This window comes from Spermophilus citellus (genome assembly GCF_964194105.1).
Source record: "Spermophilus citellus genome assembly, chromosome: 6".
Classification (NCBI taxonomy): Eukaryota; Metazoa; Chordata; class Mammalia; order Rodentia; family Sciuridae; genus Spermophilus; species Spermophilus citellus.
The window spans coordinates 122,900,484-122,914,196 of record NC_138187.1 but is presented as its reverse complement, the minus strand read 5'-3'; the positions used below and the strand labels follow the sequence as shown (position 1 = coordinate 122,914,196).

The following is a 13,713-nucleotide window of genomic DNA, read 5'->3' as shown; positions in this document are numbered from 1 at the left end:
TCCTCCACCCAAGTTCGAGGAGCGCTCACTCGCTCGGCCACTCGGCGAACTCGATCAGCTGTATCTGGGAAATGAGGAAAAAAAAAAAAAAAGACCTGCGTCCTGGAAGAGCGAGTGTGAGCCAGGCGCCGCTTTGCATAGTGCCCGCAGATGGCTCGCTGCGGCCCCGGCGCGGCGATCCAGGCGCCCCGAAGCAGTGGCAGGGCGGGGGTGGGGTGGGGGCCGGGGATGGAGGCCGGGGAGGGGAAGCGCAGGGCCCCTCTCTCCTCCTCTCTTCCCAGCCCCTCTCCCCCACCCCTTTTATATATTTATTTATTTTTCCTCCCAAGTTCTCTTGCCTCGCTATCCCCCCTTGAATCCGAAGGCGCCTAGCGATTGGGTGCTGGGGCCGGGTACGTCAGTCAGACTGTGACGTGCAGTCTTCCTGTTTCCTTCAGCTGTGTCTTAAAGTAAATCTTGTTGTGGAGCGGAGCCCTCAGCTGAGGGAGCGCTCTGAAATAATACACCATTGCAGCCGGGGAAAGCAGAGCGGCGCAAAAGAGCTCTCGCCAGGTCCGCCTGCTCCCTCTCTGCTTCGCTCCTCTTCTCTTCTTCCCTCTTCTCTCTCTTCTTTTCTGCTTTCTTCTCTCCTCTTCTCCTCTCCTGCTTTCTCCTCTTCCCTTTTCTCCTCTCATTTTCTTTTTTCTCCGCTTCTTTCCACTCCTCTCCCCCTCTCGCCCCTTCTCTCCAGCTCTCCTCTCCCCTCCCCGCCCTCTCTCTCTCTCCCCTCTCCCTCTGCCACTCGCCCGCTCGCTCGCTCTCGTACAGACTCACCGTCCCTTGTCCAATTATCATATTCATCACCCGCAAGATATCACCGTGTGTGCGCGCGCGTGTTTTCCTCTCTCAGCCGGCAAGAGAGAGAGAGAGAGAGAGAGAGAGAGAGAGAGAGAGAGAGAGAGAGAGAGAGAGAGAGAGAGAGAGAGAGACTCGGTCCCACTGCTCTCTGCACCGCGTAAGTATCTTCTCTCCCTCGTGAGTCCCCTCCCCTTTTCCAGAATCACTTGCACTGGCTTGTTCTTGAATGAGAAGGAAAGAAAAGAGCCTCCCATTACTCATACCCGTGTAAACATTTTTTTTTTCCAGGAGAATGTGGTGTTATTTAAATGAATCATAATAAAATAGCCTCTAAACAGTTTCTAAGCAGGAGCCTCAGTGGAACTCAGCGCCCCGCTCCTCCCAGTTCCTAAGAGTAAGTGATCCGCTTGGCTTTTATTTCTTTCTCTTTCCTGCTGGTGGCTGGGGGGTGGTGGTGGTGGTGGCGATGGGGGAGGCTGATGTGGCTGGACTTGTCGCTGATCTTGTCACCTTTTGTGTACTGTTTCTGGGGTGCGAGGAGGCGTTGGCTTCCTTTCCTTCTTTCTCTTGGCCTCGATTCTCGGGAAAGAGGACCGCGCGAGGGGGACCGGGTCGCTTTTTGTTCGTCTGGATCTCCGCTTTTCCGCCAAGCCTCATCTTTCCCATCTCCCGGGGTTTAAAACTCCGGGGCTAGTCCCCACGTCCTCTCCTTTGTCTTGTTTATTATAGCTGCCTTTCTTCCCGGCTCTTGCAATTTGCTTGTCATTTGCATACCTTTCACTTCTCCTTTTTAACCCCAGCAGAGGGCCGGGAGTGGGGAGGAGGAGAAAGGGAGGAGGGGGGCGCTCTGTTACTTTCCTCTCAAAACGCTGTCGACGCTGAAATGTTGAAATCGTGGTTGGAGCGGTGGAGTGATGGGTCCGGGGAAACCCGAGCGGCGCCCCTCTCCTGAGCCCAGAGCTGGGGCAAGTTGAGTAGGGTAAGGCGGCACCTGGAGCCCTCCGGGGTCGTGTGGTGGAGGGAGTGGGGCCTGAACGCCGCGGAGATCGGATTGTGGCCGGGGTGGGCTTAGGGGTGTTCTTGGGCAGCGGATGTCCGAGGAGAAGAATCTCACAGCCATCGCTGGCATTCTATGGTGTTGGGCCGCTTCCGTCTGGTCTTGTCTGGGTGGTACCTACTGTTTTTTCCCCAGTTCGGAGGACTTATGGAGGGAGGAGAGGAGAGGTGCGAGTAATTGTTGCTGGGAAGAATAGTGAGGAGGGCGGGAAGAAGGGGGAAGAGCTGCTGTCTTGCCCGAGCAGACTAGAGGGGTCAGGGAGGGGGGCAAGTTTTGTGTGTGTGTGGGGGGGGGGGCGGGAGATATCATCCAAAGTCCAGTTTAGCAAGTTGTTGGCTCTTCTAGTGTGACATCCAGTTAGTCCTCCTGCTAACACTGAGTGTTGGTGGAGGGAGCGATGGGGGTGGGAGTAAGGGGGGAGTAGCTTTCCACACTCACTGGTCTCCCGCCCCTTCCCAGCTTCTTCGGAAGTGGAGAGTCCTCCAGGCAGAGCAGAAACAGAAGGAGGGGTTGGGCGATAGTCTTAAATAGCCCAAGGAGGCAGGTTGGAGTGTGAAACTGCTGTTCTTGGCAACCCAGAGCCCTACTCCGCCTGGGGGAAGGCTGGGAACTCACCTGCTTGTTTTTATTTTTCCAAGAAGGTCTGTGTTGTCTCCTTAAGCTTATAAAAACAGAGTACAAGGTGGCCTCCTCTCAAAGTCAAGGCTAGAAGAGTCTCTCTTTTTTTTTCTTTTCTTTCCCCTACCCCCTCCCTCTCTCCCCCACACTCATGCCCTCCCTTACAAAATAATAATAATAATACCCCCCACCCCCCCACACACACATACATTTTCTTTCCTAAACTAGGTAGGCAGAAGTCTATTAGCAGAGTGCGCATGGGCAGGGCCTGACAGGTGTGTTGTGTCAAGAAAGACAGGTGCAAATTTCCTCTGTGTCTGTGTGTCTGTGTGTTCCAGACCACAAGGCTTGCTTGAGGGTTGTAGAGGTTTATGAATTTATGGTCGTCCTGGTTAATAGGATTGTCTGGGATAATGGGAATTGGGCTGTTGTTGTGTTTTTAGCCCTGACTTGTGAGTTCTTTGGGAAGGGATGGGGGCAAGTCTGTATGTATTTGTTTATTTTTCTTAAGGACGTTGGCAGGCTGCTGCTGAGGCCATGTTTCAGGCTTCTGTCTGCCAGTGGCCAAAAGCACCCCCACTTCAGGCAGCAGGTGGAGAGAGATTGACTTTCCCTTTGCTTCCCTCCAGTTTATGCCTGTCTCCCAGGTCTGTGCTTGGCAGAGAGAGAGAGAGAGAGAAGTCCTCTGTGTGTGTGTGTGTGTGTGTGTGTGTGTGTGTGTGTGTTGGACAGAGATGGGTGTGTGTAACTGCCAAAAATACCAAGGTCAGTTTGAAAGTGTTACTGGTGTTAAAGCTTATCTTTTTAGCATGCTTTCTCCCTGTCCAGAAAGAATGGGTATGTGAATAAACTTTTAAGTCATATGTTAAATACTGTCATAAAGTAGAATTCACTTGTCATTGTACCAGATATGTGCCAGATGTCCTAGATATGACTTTGATGGAGAAGAAAAATCTCAAGTACATGAGAGGTAACTGTGCTTTTCTATTTGATGCAAGATTCAGGTGGCCAGTTCTATGAAGAGTTGCTTGCAAGAACTTCTGAGTATTTTCAAAATGAAATAGACTGTGTGTGGTGAGGAAGAAAAAGGAGAGTGTTCTAGTTAACCTACTCATGGATATGTTTATATAATGGTAAATAGGTTAATTTAAGGACCCCAGATTGATGTGTAAGGGAGGATTTGGGGAATTCAATGTGAGGACTCTGTGGATTCTTAAATTTTGACCTTTTAAATTTTTGCGTTAAACAGGCTCCTTCTTTAAATTAAGTTGCATAGAAATAGGTTAGATGATAAATGGTTTTTCTTGGCTTGTTGTGTTGTTTGGGTGATTAACATTGTTTCCATGAAAATAAGATAGTATGTGTCATTTATTCTTTAAACTTAAGCATCAAAGCCACCCCCTCCATACTTTCCTTGGATGCTTTTGAAGTTCTTTTGTAATTAAAATGTGATCTATGGCTATGTTCATTTTTAATAGGGATTATCTGTGCTTGGCACTTATTGATATTTTATGTGTCCATTATGCAGAATTCTATTTAGTTTAATCACTACTTTGTGGTGGGGGGAAAGTCATGCATACATAACATGCATCTTTGTTCTCACTTTATTTCCTAGCATCACTCTTCTATAAACAGCACATGCAATCTTAAAACCCAAGCTAGCTTAATTCATAAGTTGCCAGACTTATTCTTTAGTTGTTCAAATTCAAAAGGCCTTTTTTTTTTTAATCAATTTCCTATATCATTTCAGGAATTAGCTCAAATTTTCAATGTTAATATGAAACTTTACATTTAGGACAAAAAGGAAATTGTAAAATGTTATTGATATTATAGTATGAAAGTGGATTCTGAATGATGTGTTAATATAGTATTCTAATTGTTTGTATAAATTGGAAGGGATATATAAGAAGAATTTCTCAAGCCTTTTTTCCTAATGTATCTAAAGCCTCAAAGCTTAGATGTTTAGAGTATCCCAAATTTCTGCAAAAAGGAAAACTAAAAGTGTATTTTCTTAAGATTATTTTTCATACTCTTTTATTTACCCAACGTAGTGAATTATTACTTTTTAAATAAGTAGAGATTTATAATTTGGGCATGTCTCAGAAAATGTTCTGTGTTCATTTTGCAGGTGAAAAATGTATAGAATTTTTAATAGAATCATAAATGAAATGATTACGATTTGAGAACTCTATCTTGATAGGAAAATTTAAACCCTTTCAATACAATCTTAGATGGAAGTATTAACTTATGCCAACTGGGTTCTTCAAAATAAAAATCAAAGGTTTTCTTACCTGACAATAAGAAATGTATCTAAAGGAAAAGTTGTTAAATAGCAGATATGAACTCTTGAATACAAAGAAGGGAGCAGCTTAGTGATATGGGGTGGGGGAAGTACCTAAATCAAATCATCTGATTATTTTCCCCCTTGAATTACTGATTTTCAGATTGATTAAAAAGAGTCTTTGTTAATGATATTCCACTTAACATTTCATAACCAGGTTAACCCAAGTAGATTGGAGATCCATTCAAAGATGACTTTCTAAAAGAACTAAAATGTAAGCAATTTTTCCAAATAATTTTATCAACAAAGACAGATAATCTAAATCCAAGCAGGAAGCCATGCCAACCTTATATTCTCCCTGTCTCATAAAAGATTTGTCTGAACTATCTGGATAATTACCATAATGAAACACTTCTTTGTCCAGAATCTGGACTCCAGATAGATGCAGTAAAAGTTGCATCCCCTTCCCCAAAATAGCTTCTTTATTAGAGTGGAGCACTGAGCTACTTTCTGCTTCATATTGCAATGTTCCTTTGAAATTCTTTACTGAAAATTCTTCTCTACTAACATTAAGTCAATCAGAATTCTTAGAACTCTAGAATGTCAGATAATTCCAATTTTAATGAAAAATCTTTTGGAATAGTTAAAATCTGTTCTTATCTGTTGTCTGTTCTTATCTCTTTCTGGGAAGAATCTGCTATGTTAAGATATCTGTTGCATGGGAGTTATTAAAGCATTTGTGTAGATTAGATGCCAACTGGTGCAGCAAAATATTCAATAATTTAAAAAATTCTATATAGCTTTTCATATTAGTTAAAGAGGACTTTATAGGAATAGAGTATATGTATTTGATCAATAATAATTTGGGTTCAAAGTCTACATCAGTATTTTTTTATTCTTGCTAATATTGATATTTACCAGTGCTGATCAAAAGGTTTCATATTGCCTAGTTAAATCAGAAATAACCTTTAAAAATTGTGAGAATCAATTATAATCATAGCTGAAACATTATGGCTTAGTACATATTTTGAGAAATTTAGGACTTTTTGAAAATCTTAATGGAGAAGACAACATTCATGATAAAGTCATTCCATAGCATCCTTTAAATTCTGAATTGGAAAACCATGGAAACACTTAGAAAAATGTTTTCAAGTGATTTAGTTTACATTATGGTCATTTGATAGAGCATTTTCTTATGTGGTGAACATATCAGTCAGTGTGTGTGTGTGTGTGTGTGTGTGTGTGTGTGTGTGTCTTGTTTGTGAAACATGATGTTATTAAAGTACTGTCAGCCAGTTATTATTTATCTTGCCTATAGCCTCCATGGGTTATGGTCCCAATGTATACTATCACTCTATCTTTATTTCTAAGTTTAGGTCTAAATTTTATGGAGATATATATTTATTTGTTCCTATTAATATGATGTCTTTCTGGATTAAATCATTTTCTCTACTTTTTCTCATTTGTTTTGTTCTGTGTATTATGTCTCAGCTAGACATTTTACAATAAGACCCCCAAAGTGTTTAAATTTTATTAGCCCAAAATAGAAAGGAATCATGATTTAATTTTAAAATGTGAAGCAATTGAAAGATAATTTAAAAAAAAATCAGTTTAGTTTGGTGAATTTGAAGAGAGTTACAGGATTATCTTGTTCTTAGCAGACTGGATGAGCATGTTTAATTAACACTTATTCTCCACTGAAGATGAAAGTATCATGTCTCTCCACCTTAGAAAGAGCAGGGCCCTCCTCTTGGCTCTGGCATGAGGCAGGGATGCAGCTGTTGATACCTAGGCTGGATGAGAGGACGTGCAGATGATACAGGTAAATGGCAGTTTTGAAAAGGAGGATGCCTGGGGATGAACTTGTGCACATCAATGAAACTGGTCTATTCTTTCTGAGGCTCTGCATCAGAGGTGATCTTCTAGTAGTAAGATGGGCAGGAAAGTCCAGTTTGGGCGTTAAGGTGAACAGGGAGAGAAAATACTGCAGGAAGTTTGTTCAGTATTTGATTGGATATCCGTGTGCTTTGCAGGTGATATTAAAAAGAAAAGGATTTGCACACAGAAAAGAGGTAAAATTTTAAAATAATGACAGTGAGCTCTATTTCTGGAAAGCTGATATATGCACAAAAGAATTTTCTTTGTAACCCCCCACATTTCCAAGTGTTCCTGTGACTAATAATCCAGCCTTTTTCTTGTTCTTTCTCTTACCTGACAGCCCACACCTGATTTATCATGTCTAATATTTTGTGAAATATTTGTCACTGTGTTTTTGTATTCCTGAAACCAATTTCATTATTAATGTGTGAGGAGTCTCAATTACTCTGAATTCAGTCTTCAGCCCAGTATTATAGTTATTGAGATGTCTTCATCCCAAGTTCGGAAAATTTTATCCTGAAGCACATAAAAGTATTTCATCCTCAAGTGTACAAAAATATATAGAAAGAAACATCATCTTGCTTTCATGGTTACCCTAAAGCAGATTCTTTTTAAGAAGTTTATCTTCATGTACACCAAAAGCTTCATGATGAAATCTTTGTTGCATTAAAAAAAAAAAAAGAATACATATTGTTACCATGTAAGCATTGAGCATTTTCTTGATTTTTGCAGGTTATTTCATGCTGAAATTATGCCTATTTGCATGGATAGTCATTCTTTAAAACTAGCCACAGATGCAGTCCTAGGGAGCACGTAGATGTTTTTACAGGTGAACCGAAAGAGATGGGAGCTGTTCCAAACACTCTGCACGCTGCCTTTGGCAATAGACCCTGTTATTGTGAAGATGTGCTCTGTTAAGCAAACGTGAAGTTCAATATCAGATAAATCCAGCATGAAAAAAATATTTTCATTTTCTTCAAAAATGCTAAGTGTAAACAAAAAGATGTGACATTTTGCATGTACACAAAATTTGGGGTTAGCATTGCTAGTTAATAAGTCTCACAATATGTCAAGTGCCTTTTATAAAATGCAAGCAAGGATGATCCCATTTTATATTGTGTCCCCAAGAAACAACGGAAGTTCATATACAAAGACCCTATTTCCCTTTCTCACAATTTGATTGATGTTATTTTCTTTCTTTCTATATCTTCAATCAGTCATTTTTTTTTTGTTTTGTTTTAATTTTTTTTCCTTTCCTGTTACTTGGCATAGGAAATAAGATTCACAAATGGAGTATGTTAAACCATTTCTTTAGGTGTTTGAAGTACAATTTGGGCAGATTTTGACAGAAGAAAACTATACTAAAGATGTACTTTGCCTAGTCCATAGTTTATTGTGCCACATATTGATTTTTCAGAAGTGACATTTTTCTTTTGCAGAACCCAACTTTCTAATAATTAAAGTTATTAAAAGGACATTGTGAAAATTTATAAATATTCTTGGTTATAGAAAGATATAGCCACAGATACCATCTTCACATATGATTTCACTAATACAAATGCATAATATGCTAAATAAGCAGACTTGTAAAATGAGTATTTGTGCATTTCTTTCAATGCTAAATTAGCCATTTATGTTTGAAAGATGCTGATTGGGATGTTCTTCACATTTCACATATGACAAAAATATTTTAAACTTCAGTAATAAAGGGTGTGTGTAAAATATTTGCATTTATTTTAGAGTCTTTTTCCTTCAGTAGCATTAAAACCACAATAGTTTTAATGCACAAATGGAATTTTTCATCCCAATTTCACACAGTCTCTAAACCTAACCTTATTTCTTAAGTATAGACCACTTTCATCTTCTTTCATAATATGAATCTCAATGCCCAAAATTTAATCAATTGGTTGTCAGAGGCTGTGTTCTTATAATCTACTGTTTCTTCTGAAGATAAACAGTATCATTTTAGGCATTTGTGAAAGAGAATCATATTACTGGTGCTTAAGCAGTTTTTGCTTTTTTTTTTTTTTTAATCTTAATCCATCTTAAACCAGTGGAGCAGAAATATTTAAAAATGTTTCATTTCAAGCAGAGTGCATAATAAATTGCAATAATTGTAATGTGCCATAAATCCCAGAGCCTATGCATTTTGCATTTGATTCAGGATTGAGGTCAGGAAATTTGGAGAAATTTAAAGAAAATGATTCATCAGTCCTTTTGTTCTGTTGGCCAGGGTCCCGGGATTCTTGAGCTGTGCCCAGCTGACGAGCTTTTGAAGATGGCACAATAACCGTCCAGTGATGCCTGACCATGACAGCACAGCCCTCTTAAGCCGGCAAACCAAGAGGAGAAGAGTTGACATTGGAGTGAAAAGGACGGTAGGGACAGCATCTGCATTTTTTGCTAAGGCAAGAGCAACGTTTTTTAGTGCCATGAATCCCCAAGGTTCTGAGCAGGATGTTGAGTATTCAGTGGTGCAGCATGCAGATGGGGAAAAGTCAAATGTACTCCGCAAGCTGCTGAAGAGGGCGAACTCGTATGAAGATGCCATGATGCCTTTTCCAGGAGCAACCATAATTTCCCAGCTGTTGAAAAATAACATGAACAAAAATGGTGGCACCGAGCCCAGTTTCCAAGCCAGCGGTCTCTCTAGTACAGGCTCCGAAGTACATCAGGAGGATATATGCAGCAACTCTTCAAGAGACAGCCCCCCAGAGTGTCTTTCCCCTTTTGGCAGGCCTACTATGAGCCAGTTTGATATGGATCGCTTATGTGATGAGCACCTGAGAGCAAAGCGTGCCCGGGTTGAGAATATAATTCGGGGTATGAGCCATTCCCCCAGTGTGGCATTAAGGGGCAATGAAAATGAAAGAGAGATGGCCCCGCAGTCTGTGAGTCCCCGAGAAAGTTACAGAGAAAACAAACGCAAGCAAAAGCTGCCCCAGCAGCAGCAACAGAGTTTCCAGCAGCTGGTTTCAGCCCGAAAAGAACAGAAGCGAGAGGAGCGCCGACAGCTGAAACAGCAGCTGGAGGACATGCAGAAACAGCTGCGCCAGCTGCAGGAAAAGTTCTACCAAATCTATGACAGCACTGATTCTGAAAATGATGAAGATGGTAACCTGTCTGAAGACAGCATGCGCTCCGAGATCCTGGAGGCGCGGGCCCAGGACTCGGTCGGGAGGTCCGACAACGAGATGTGTGAGCTCGACCCAGGTCAGTTCATCGACCGGGCTCGAGCCCTGATCAGAGAGCAGGAGCTGGCTGAAAACAAGCCCAAGCGAGAAGGCAACAACAAAGAAAGAGACCACGGGCCAAACTCCTTACAACCAGAAGGCAAACATTTGGCGGAGACCTTGAAACAAGAACTGAACACTGCCATGTCACAAGTTGTGGACACTGTGGTCAAAGTATTTTCGGCCAAGCCTTCCCGCCAGGTTCCTCAGGTCTTCCCACCTCTCCAGATCCCCCAGGCCAGATTTGCAGTCAACGGGGAAAATCACAATTTCCACACCGCCAACCAGCGCCTGCAGTGCTTTGGCGACGTCATCATTCCGAACCCCCTGGACACCTTTGGCAACGTGCAGATGCCCAGTTCCACAGACCAGACAGAAGCACTGCCCCTGGTTGTCCGCAAAAACTCATCTGACCAGTCTGCCTCCGGCCCGGCCGCTGGCGGCCACCACCAGCCCCTGCACCAGTCACCTCTCTCTGCCACCGCAGGCTTCACCACCTCCACCTTCCGCCACCCCTTCCCCCTTCCCTTGATGGCCTACCCATTTCAGAGTCCATTAGGTGCTCCCTCTGGCTCCTTCTCTGGAAAAGACAGAGCCTCTCCTGAATCCTTAGACTTAACTAGGGATACGACGAGTCTGAGGACCAAGATGTCATCCCACCATCTGAGCCACCATCCTTGTTCACCAGCACACCCACCCAGCACCGCCGAAGGGCTCTCCTTGTCGCTCATAAAGTCTGAGTGTGGCGATCTGCAAGACATGTCCGAAATCTCACCTTATTCGGGAAGTGCAATATCCTTTTATTTCCCCCCTCAAGAAACAAACAAAACAAAAAGCAAAAAAAAAAAAAAAAAAAAGTTTTTCTGAAAGGTTAGGTTTACACAATATAAAGAATAATGTAGTTCAGCATCTACTCCAGAATGCAATCTTTCTTGTTCCTCAGTGTCATAGGCTTTTATCAGCATAATCACAGAAAAGCTTAACACTAAATTGTCATCTTTGCAACTTTCATTGGTTGTTAATTGCCTCCATGGGGTGGTTTCTCGTGTGCTTATTCAGTAGTGTATTTTATGCTGTTCTTCCTGTATACCTTCTTCTTTTTTTTTTCTAAGTGTAGAATCAGAAATGGAAAAAAAATTCTCTTTGTGAATATTGAATTCTCTTAGATATTTTATATATAAAGATGGTAAATTTTATTATGGAGTAAGGAAAAAAGTCAGTTTTCAGACCCATAAGATTCCACAAAGAAGAATTCTCACTTTAACCCATCTGCAAGGCTCCTGGTCCACTTAAGGAAGGCCCGATTAAATCTTATGGAGAGCGCTTTATTGGTGGGAGGCTGCTGTCCTGTGGTGGGAAAAAGATGGATGTGGCAAGGGGGGAGTTAGATTCTTTAATCTTTAAGTGAGACTCTTTTTTATATAGGAAATATACAGGTACTGATTTATTCAGACAGCATCAGTCTCTCCGTTCACCCAAGGTCTGTTCTTTGGGTCTGGTGCAGCTGCCTCTATGCATGATTAACCTCTGCTCAACCATACACAGAAATCTTTTGTCCTAACATACACAAAGCAAATTATTTTGGAAAGCAAGAGAGCACAATTAAATATAAAACTCAGCTGTATTCAACTTAAAAATGACTCCTTTTATGACTCCTTTAAATTTTGAACTTGGCTTTTATATAGAGGTACCATGTATATATATTTTAGTAGACCTATCCTAACTCCAGCTATTTTTAACTGATGACATCCCCCCCCCCCTGTAAATTGCTCCTTTCAGTAATTTTTTTAAAAAATCTTGCAGTTGTTAATCTTTTGGGGTAGTAGAATAATAAGCATTTGGGGACAGGTGGAAGCATGTTTCTTGTTTAATAAGTTACCAGATGGATATAAAATTTAGCAATTAACTTAGCTGCTACAAAACTGAGGATTTTGAGCAATCGTCTTGATGACTAGAGATTGACATTTTATTATCTAAGCTCATTCCAGAGGCTACCATATACAGCTATGATAGAAATACGTTTTCTTTGGTCATCCTCCAGCCAACTCTCAGGATAGGGGTGAAGTTTTTGGTAAGGTGAATTGGAGCCACAAGTTTGAGATGCTTTGGACAGGTAAACATGGAGTCACCCCCTGTACAAGGAAGAGGAGAAGAACATTGTGAGAGGGTCGTTGAGGTCTTAGATTTGAGTCTTGACTTGGGTACTGATTTAACTTCAGTATCTCAAAAAGCTCAAATTCCACCTGCCAGTCATGAAGCTAAAGTGTAAGAAGCACCATGATTTTTATGTTATAAGCAGGCAATGAAGTTTTGTTCACATGGTTGGAATATAGCTGTTGGTGATGCAAAAGGGTGAAGTAAGGAAACACAATGTCTTGAATGGATTTTCACCCTTCCCAAGAAGAGGATCTTTTGAAGTGCCTACCAGGATGACGTGTAGGGCTGGACCCTATGGTACTTCAAGAGAAGCCCTAAACTTGTGAAACAAGGAGTGTAGTAGTGAGTTGTTTCTTTCTCTCCCTACCCCCACAAGTGTAAAGGATAAAGGTACATGCCTGCCCATTTTGATGAATATCTGAAGCCAGTTTTCAAAGTCCTATAAGTCTATACTAATATAAACTCTTGCTTGTGATGCCAGTTTATAGTTTTTAGAGCTTAGCCTTCTTGTTATAACCAGATAATTATAATTTGCCCGTGCTTTTTATTTTTCTAAGTTAGTTTGGTATTCTAGGGGAAAAAAAAAGATCTTTTAGATTGCTTTAAGTGTCAGCTATGTTCATTGTCTCACCCTCTCTAAATCCCCTGAGGAATTTTGAGGATTTGAATGCAAAGAAGTTTCTTCGATTTCTCTACATACCAAAGGCTGTAAAGAAAATATAGTTGCTTTTGCTGCATAGGGATAACTTTTCCCATTTCTACCAATATAAGATTTTTATTAAACAGTGATGGGGAGAAGTACCCATGATCACATGGAATGTAGCTGCTTAAGCCTGGAGTTGTTCTCTTGTATCATTATGGCTGAAAGCTTTGGGCCTCTTGTTGCAATTAATGGTTACATTTTCCATGTTTGGGCCTACTCTGCTTTTCTCCTTCTCTATTACATTGTACACCTAACTAGTCAGCTTATTAGTAGATTTTTTTTTTCCTCAGGAAGAAGAGGATAGACAAGCCACCTTTTCTGGTCCCCACAATTCTGGAACAACTGAGAATCTATTTATTGACAGATTGGATTCACTTTGCTCCTGTCTCTATCACTGTATGTCAATGAGTTCTACCCTTGATTTACCTGATTATAGACAAAATTGTACTTTTCTCTGAACTCCTTTTTCTATTTGATTATAGACAAAATTTTCAAGCTTAGTTTGAAGAAATCTCGGAATCATAACAAGTGGTGTTTAACTTTAGTTTTAGGGATACAGAGCCATGTTTGAATCCCTTGTACAATTATTTTGAGGAAAGATCAATAGAAATAACCAGAAGTAGAATGAAATGGTACCACCATGATTATCATTCTTGTGTTTTTATTTTTGGCTCATGGTTTTCCAAATTGTTTTAAATAATTTAAGTCTTAAGGAATGATTCTTTTCTACTCCAAAGGGCATCATCTGTTTTTTTTTTTTTTTTTTAACAAAGTAGCCAAGATAAAAACTATTAAGAACATCAGCTTATCAGCTGAATCCATCCTAAGTTGAACACATTAAATATATATGTTCTAAATAATAGAGCACTCCACCTCATCACCTGTGGTAGGAAGGAAATCATGAATGTGTGCATGTTAAACTGAAAGTCAATGCACCTGGTCAAAGAGC

At 41.0% G+C, this 13,713-nt stretch overlaps 1 protein-coding gene across 6 annotated transcripts in view; it reads left to right on the top strand.

Moving 5' to 3' along the window:
- The first annotated feature begins 233 nt into the window (after positions 1-233).
- The window catches only part of PROX1 (prospero homeobox 1), a 53,080-nt gene continuing 39,600 nt past the window's right edge, over positions 234-13,713 (top strand). The window contains exons 1-3 of one of the 6 annotated variants that reach the window (XM_081299016.1): positions 234-994; positions 1,126-1,231; positions 8,905-10,698. In XM_081299016.1, the coding sequence (XP_081155142.1) occupies positions 8,972-10,698 (1,727 nt within the window). In that variant the 5' untranslated portion in view covers positions 234-994; positions 1,126-1,231; positions 8,905-8,971. Of the gene's footprint in view, positions 995-1,125; positions 1,232-1,374; positions 1,817-5,411; positions 6,616-8,904; positions 10,699-13,713 lie in introns of those variants that run through there. The other 5 variants (XM_081299021.1, XM_081299020.1, XM_081299017.1 and 2 more) reach the window with 5 other exon arrangements.